Raw genomic sequence first — 6372 nt, 5'->3', positions numbered from 1 at the left:
CCTCCCTCAGACCCAGGAGTCCAGGCCCCCAGCCCCTCCTCCCTCAGACCAGGAGTCCAGGCCCCCAGCCCCTCCTCCCTCAGACCAGGAGTCCAGGCCCCCAGACCCCTCCTCCCTCAGACCCCGGAGTCCAGGCCTAGCCCCTCCTCCCTCAGACCCAGGAGTCTAGGCCCCAGCCCCTCCTCCCTCAGACCCAGGATTCCAGGCCCCCAGCCCCTCCTCCCTCAGACTAGGAGTCCAGACCCCCAGATCCCTCCTCCCTCAGACCAGGAGTCCAGGCCCAGCCACTCCTCCCTCAGACCCAGGAGTCAAGGCCCCAGCCCTTCCTCCCTCAGACCAGCAGTCCAGGCCCCCAGAACCGTCCTCCCTCAGATCAGGAGTCCAGGCCCCTGCCCCTCCTCCCTCAGACCCAGGGGTCCAGGACCCCGCCTCTCTCAGGATCTGAGAGTCCGGCCCTGCCCTTAGCTTTTATGGGGCCCCAAGCATCAGCTCCCAGCCTTCACTAAGGTTTCTGGGTGGGCAGCTGATTTTCTCCCTCTCTCTCTGTCTCCTGACCCCCATCTCACCCCTCTCCTGGCCTCCTGCACAGCACTTGACCCCAGGCCTTTGTAGCTCCACAACTCTCTCCGTCTCTCCATGTCTCTCCATCCCTGGGTCTACCCTGTCAGGCAAAGCTGAGACCACCGCTGGCACTGCAGGGGAGTATGAAAGATGGTCTCCCCGTCTCCCAAGCCTCTGTGCCTCTGCGTCTGAGACGCAGTGCTGCTGCAGGGCTGGCGTGGGGCCAAGCCTCCCTCCCACCCCCTGCACCCCTTCTTGAGGCTCCCAGATCTCCAGCCTGCTGCCCCTCCCTGCACACCCCCACCCTCCAACTCAGCGTCTGGGTCTGGGGGCAGACAGCAGGCAGCTCAGGCCCTCTGCAAGGTCACGAGGAGATTAGTGCTGAGCCGCGCTGAGCCTCGGATCCCAGCTTGGCCCTGGGCCTGCAGGACCTGTCAGCAGCCCTCGCAGCACCCAGCCTCGCCCCACCCCTCCCACCAGCCTCGGACACTGCCCTCCCCATCCACCCAGGCTCCCAAACTGGAACTTCAGGCACTCACACCATGCGCAGTTCAAGCCAGGACTAGGGCTTCTGCCTCTCGCTCTCCTGCTGTGTCCTCCAGGGACCTGGCCATGCCCAGCCTCTGTTAAGGACGCTCCATGGGCCCCACACATGGAAGATCCCAGAGAGAGACAGAGACAGGGAGACAGAGACAGAGGAAGGTCCCAGAGGGAGACAGTGAGAGAGACAGAGACAGAGATACATAGACAGAGATAGAAAGGCAGATCCCAGAGACAGAGAGAGGAGATCTCAGAGAGGCAGAAATAGAGAATAAGATCCCAGAGAGAAAGTGAGAGAAAGAGACAGAGAGAGAGAGGAAGATCCCATATATATACATGAGATATATATATGGAGAGAGAGAGAGGGGAAGGTCTCAGAGAGAGACATTAAGAGAGAGAGGTATTGAGGAGATCCCAGAGGGAGAGACACTGGGAGAAAGAGACAGAGATAGAGAGGAAAATTCCAGGATGAGACAGTGAGAGAGAGAAAAAGAATGAGAGATATATGGGGAAGGAGGGGGACAGAAGATTCGAGAGAGACAGAAAGGAAAATTCCAAAGAGAGACAGAGAGAGAGAGAGAGAAGAGATCTTAGTGATAGTGAGAGAGGAGAGATTCAGAGATAGAGAGGAGATCCCCGAGAGAGTGGGAGAGAGACAGAGATAGGAAGATCCCAGAGAGAGATATCAGAGAGACAGAGAGGTTGAAACAGGAAAAGAGACAGGTAGGGAGAGATGTGAGCGTCCCAGAGGAGACAGCTTGAGAGATGAAGATAGAGACACAATGACGGAGGGAGACAGACCGAAAGGTGGAAAAAGACAGAAAGTACTGATCCTTGAAACGCCAACTCAGAGGGAAATAAGAACCCAGAGAGAAACTCAGCCAGACCTGGGGAGAGACAGCCAAGAGATGGAGACAGACATCATGCAAGACAGAGAGACAGAAAGAACCAGAGATCAGAGAGAGACAAAATCATAGAAAGACATATGCAGAGAGACCCAGAGACTGTGATCAGGATGGAGAATGACAGAGACAACATAAAGAGATCAGAGTGATAGAGAGAGAGCGAGCTATCGAGGGAGAGAAACAGCCTTGCAGAGATAGAGATACAGAGATGGAGAGATAAAGAGACAGGAGACAGAGAGATGATGAAACAAAACAGTAAGACCAAGAGCTACAAACAGACCTGGAGAGACACGTCAAGGGAGACAGACAGAGGAGAAAGAGATAGAGAGAGATACAGATGGAGACATAGAAAAGACAGATATGTAGGAAGATTGGACAGGGCCAGGGAGAGGGAAGAAGAGACAGAAGCAGTTAAAATGTCACATAGAGGCGGGGCACGGTGGCTCGTGCCTGTAATTCCAACACTTTGGGAGGCTAAAGCAGGAGGATCGCTTGAGTCCAGGAGTTAGAGACCCGCCTGGGCAGCATAGTGAGACCCCATCTCTAGAAAAAAATTAAAAATTAGCACACACCTGTAGTCCCAACTACACAGGAGGCGGAGGTGGGAGGATCACTGAGCCTCAGAAGTCGAGGCTGCAATGAGCTGTGATCGCTGCACTCCAGCCTGGGCAACAGAGTGAGACACTGTTTCAAAAAACAAAAACAAAGTCACATAGACACAGAACACAGAAGGAGAGAGACCCACAAAGATGGGCACGGAAACAGAGAGAGACAGAAACATAGGCAGAAGCCAGACAGGGACCTTTAGGGACAGAGACTCAGAGACACACAGAACCAGAGACAGGGAAGCCGATCGGAGCAGATGAGACTCACCGAGGCCTGAGAGTCACCAGAGGCAGAAAGGAGGTGAAGTCATCCAGAGGTGCCGGGAGACACAGGGAGACTCCGAGAGGCAGAGACCCCCACCCAGAGATGCAGGGGCACCGGCCAGGAGGATAGCCAGGGCACCGAGGGCCGGTGTCCCCCTGGAACCCCTTCTCGCCCGCAGTCTGGTGACTCTGACAGCTATCGTATCGCCACCTCGCAGGACAAGAAAGATGACAAGGACTCGCCCAAGAAGAACAAGGGCAAGGAGCGCCGGGACCTGGATGACCTCAAGAAGGAAGTGGCTATGGTAAGCCTTGCCCTCTGCCCGCACACCTTCCCAGAGAGCCTCACCAGTTCCTGGCTGGCCTAGGCACTCATCGTCTTCCCCAAACTCCTGTTCCTCAGACAGAGCACAAGATGTCAGTGGAAGAGGTCTGCCGGAAATACAACACAGACTGTGTGCAGGTGCGGCCAGGCTTCGGGCTGGGACCATGGGAACTAGGGAGGAGGAGCTGGGGGCTGGGACTCCTGGGTCTGAGGGAGGAGGGGCTGGGGTCTGGACCGCTCGATCTGAGGGAGGAGGGGCTGGGGGCCGGGACACCTGGGTCTGAGGGAGGAGGGGCTAGGGGCTGGGATCCCTGGATCTGAGGGAGGAGGGGCTGTGGTCTAGATCCCTGGGTCTGAGGAGCTGGGGCCTGGACTCCTGGAACTGAGAGAGGAGGGACTGGGGCCTGGACTCCTGGAACTGAGGGAGGAGGGGATGGGGACCTGGATTCCTGGGTCTGAGGGAGGCAGGGTGGGAGTCTGGACCCCTGGATCTGAGGGAGGAGGGCCTGGGGGCCTGGATTCCTGGGTCTGAGGGAGGAGGGCCTGGGGGCCTGGACTCCTGGGTCTGAGGGAGGAGGGGCTGGGGCTGGTGTCTTAAGTTCTGGGGGTCTGGTGAAGGCCTGGGGTGCCAGGGTTGCCCAGGGAGGGTTCTGTGTGAGTCCTCTGTCCCTCAGGGTTTGACCCACAGCAAAGCCCAGGAGATCCTGGCCCGGGACGGGCCGAACGCACTCACGCCACCGCCTACCACCCCAGAGTGGGTCAAGTTTTGCCGGCAGCTCTTCGGGGGCTTCTCCATCCTGCTGTGGATTGGGGCCATCCTCTGCTTCCTGGCCTACGGTATCCAGGCGGGCACCGAGGACGACCCCTCTGGTGACAACGTGAGTGCCTGGACCCTGCCCTGCGCAAGGCCCTACACATTTATTTATGGATACCACCCCTCAACTTCTTCCCATCCCTCCAGGCTTTTCACAGCCCACTCTCTCCCTTTTTCCCATCTAACTCACAATCACCCAGCAGGAGAACCAGATCAAATACAAGGCAAACTGAGGCTCAGAAAAGCCAGGTAACTTGTCCAAGGCCCCGCAGCAGGACGTGTGACCCAGGGCTATGTCCCAAGGCTGTGTGACCTCAGTGGCCTTCCGCCTTGAGAACAGACACCAGCAGGTGGTCATGGCCTGACAGATACCCAGAGTGAGTATCATATAGAGATCCAGGCACACCCCGCTGCTGATACATCAGGGCCCATCCCCATAACACAGGGACGCATTCGAGATGCAGCCTCAGATCCCATGCACGTAACACAGACCCACACACCAGCCACACAGAGATGCTCACCTGCTTAGGTGCACACACATGCATGCATGTGGAGGGGCAACACAGACACCAGACCAGGATATGGATTCAAACACGGCCACCTAATTCAGAAACACAGACACAGACTCAGACATACATTGATGGAGAAACTCACACACACACACACACAGCAATGCAGGCATAACCTGGTGACTGAGAGATGTGAGAGTCAGGCACAGACTCCTTAGATATTCAAATCTAAACAATCTCAGACATAAGCTCTTACAGAGAGGCAAAGCTGGAGACACAGAGACAGAGACCCACACACAGAGAACCAAAGAAGCTGCCTTGTAGAATGTAAAGTCAGGCATGCAGCCAGTCATACAGACACACGGACAGACAGCCGCATCCTAGACTCTTTAACATGTGCAGGAGGACAGACACACACACAAAATAGATGGACAAGTCAGGCGTGGTGGTTCACGCCTGTCACCCCAGCTCCTTGGGAGGCCGAGGCAGGAGGCTTACTTGAGGCCAGGAGTTCCAGAAACCTGAGTTTCCCAGACAGACCCAGTCTCTAAAAAAATACAAAAAAATACAAAAAAACAGGCCTGGTGGTGCACACCTGTAGTGCTAGCTATTCTGGAGGCTGAGGTGGGAGGATTGCTTGAACCTGGGGAGGTTGAGGCTACAGTGAGCTGAGATTGCGCCACTGTACTCCAGGCTGGGTAGCAGAACGAGATCTGTCTCAAAAAAAAAAAAAAGGCCAGGAACGGTGGCTCATGCCTGTAATCCCAGCACTTTTGGAGGCCAAGGCGGTGGATCACAAGGTCAGGAGATCAAGACTATCCTAGCCAATGTGGTGAAACCCCATCTCTACTAAAAATACAAAAAATTAGTCGGGTGTGGTGGTACACGCCTGTAGTCCCAGCTACTCAGGGGCTGAGGCAGGAGGATCGCTTGAACTAGGAAGAGGAGCTTGTAGTGAGCCGAGATCATGCCACTGCACTCCAGCCTGGGTGACAGAGCGAGACTCTGTCTCAAAAAAGAAACAAAAAAATCGACAGACCCTTAGATTCAAACACAACCATTACAGAAATAGGGACTCAAGCACAGACAGGGGAGACTCAGACACACCAACCCTCATAACCAATCTGGGGTCAGACACAAAAATACAGACCCCCATTGACACAAAGCTCCCTTCCCAGGCGTGCAGGGACTGGTGGGGAGCAGCTTGGGCGGCCCCTGATCAACATCCCCACATCTCCCCACAGCTGTACCTGGGCATCGTGCTGGCGGCCGTGGTGATCATCACTGGCTGCTTCTCGTACTACCAGGAGGCCAAGAGCTCCAAGATCATGGAGTCCTTCAAGAACATGGTGCCGCAGGTGAAGGGTGCCCGGCAAGGGGTCAGACAGGGGTGTTAGTGTATGGGCTGGGGGCTGGGCCCAATGACCCCCAGGCAGAGGGAGTCTTGGAGGTCACATTACTCCATCCCACCCCAGCAAGCCCTGGTGATCCGGGAAGGTGAGAAGATGCAGGTGAACGCTGAGGAGGTGGTGGTCGGGGACCTGGTGGAGATCAAGGGCGGAGACCGAGTGCCAGCTGACCTGCGGATCATCTCAGCCCACGGCTGCAAGGTGGGCCTGGGCCTGGGACCGAGCTTTACCCTCCCTCAGGTTGCCCCGGAGTCCATGCCCAGCCCCTCCTCCCTCAGACCCAGGAGCCCAGGCCCCAACCCCTCCTCCCTCAGACCCAGGGGTCCAGACCTAGCCCCTTCTCCCTCAGACTCAGAAGTCCAGGCCCCAACCCCTCCTCCCTCAGACCCAAGAGTCCAGGCCCCAACCCCTCCTCCCTCAGACCCAGGAGCCCAGGCCCC

General features: G+C 56.7%; 1 protein-coding gene across 3 annotated transcripts in view; it reads left to right on the top strand.

Annotated features, from left to right (window-relative positions):
• ATP1A3 (ATPase, Na+/K+ transporting, alpha 3 polypeptide) overlaps window positions 1-6372 on the top strand; it is a 30685-nt gene that overhangs the window by 2911 nt on the left and 21402 nt on the right. For 2 of the 3 annotated variants that reach the window (XM_011936569.1, XM_011936567.1), the window contains exons 2-6: window positions 3094-3180; window positions 3279-3338; window positions 3875-4078; window positions 5768-5881; window positions 5999-6133. In XM_011936569.1, the coding sequence (XP_011791959.1) occupies window positions 3094-3180; window positions 3279-3338; window positions 3875-4078; window positions 5768-5881; window positions 5999-6133 (600 nt within the window). Of the gene's footprint in view, window positions 1-3054; window positions 3181-3278; window positions 3339-3874; window positions 4079-5767; window positions 5882-5998; window positions 6134-6372 lie in introns of all 3 variants that reach the window. The other variant, XM_011936568.1, reaches the window with a different exon arrangement.

The sequence above is a fragment of the Colobus angolensis genome, unplaced genomic scaffold, assembly GCF_000951035.1.
Source record: "Colobus angolensis palliatus isolate OR3802 unplaced genomic scaffold, Cang.pa_1.0 Scaffold154, whole genome shotgun sequence".
Classification (NCBI taxonomy): domain Eukaryota; kingdom Metazoa; phylum Chordata; class Mammalia; order Primates; family Cercopithecidae; genus Colobus; species Colobus angolensis.
The sequence above is the reverse complement of the archived record's forward strand: the minus strand, read 5'-3'. Positions and strand labels throughout refer to the sequence as shown.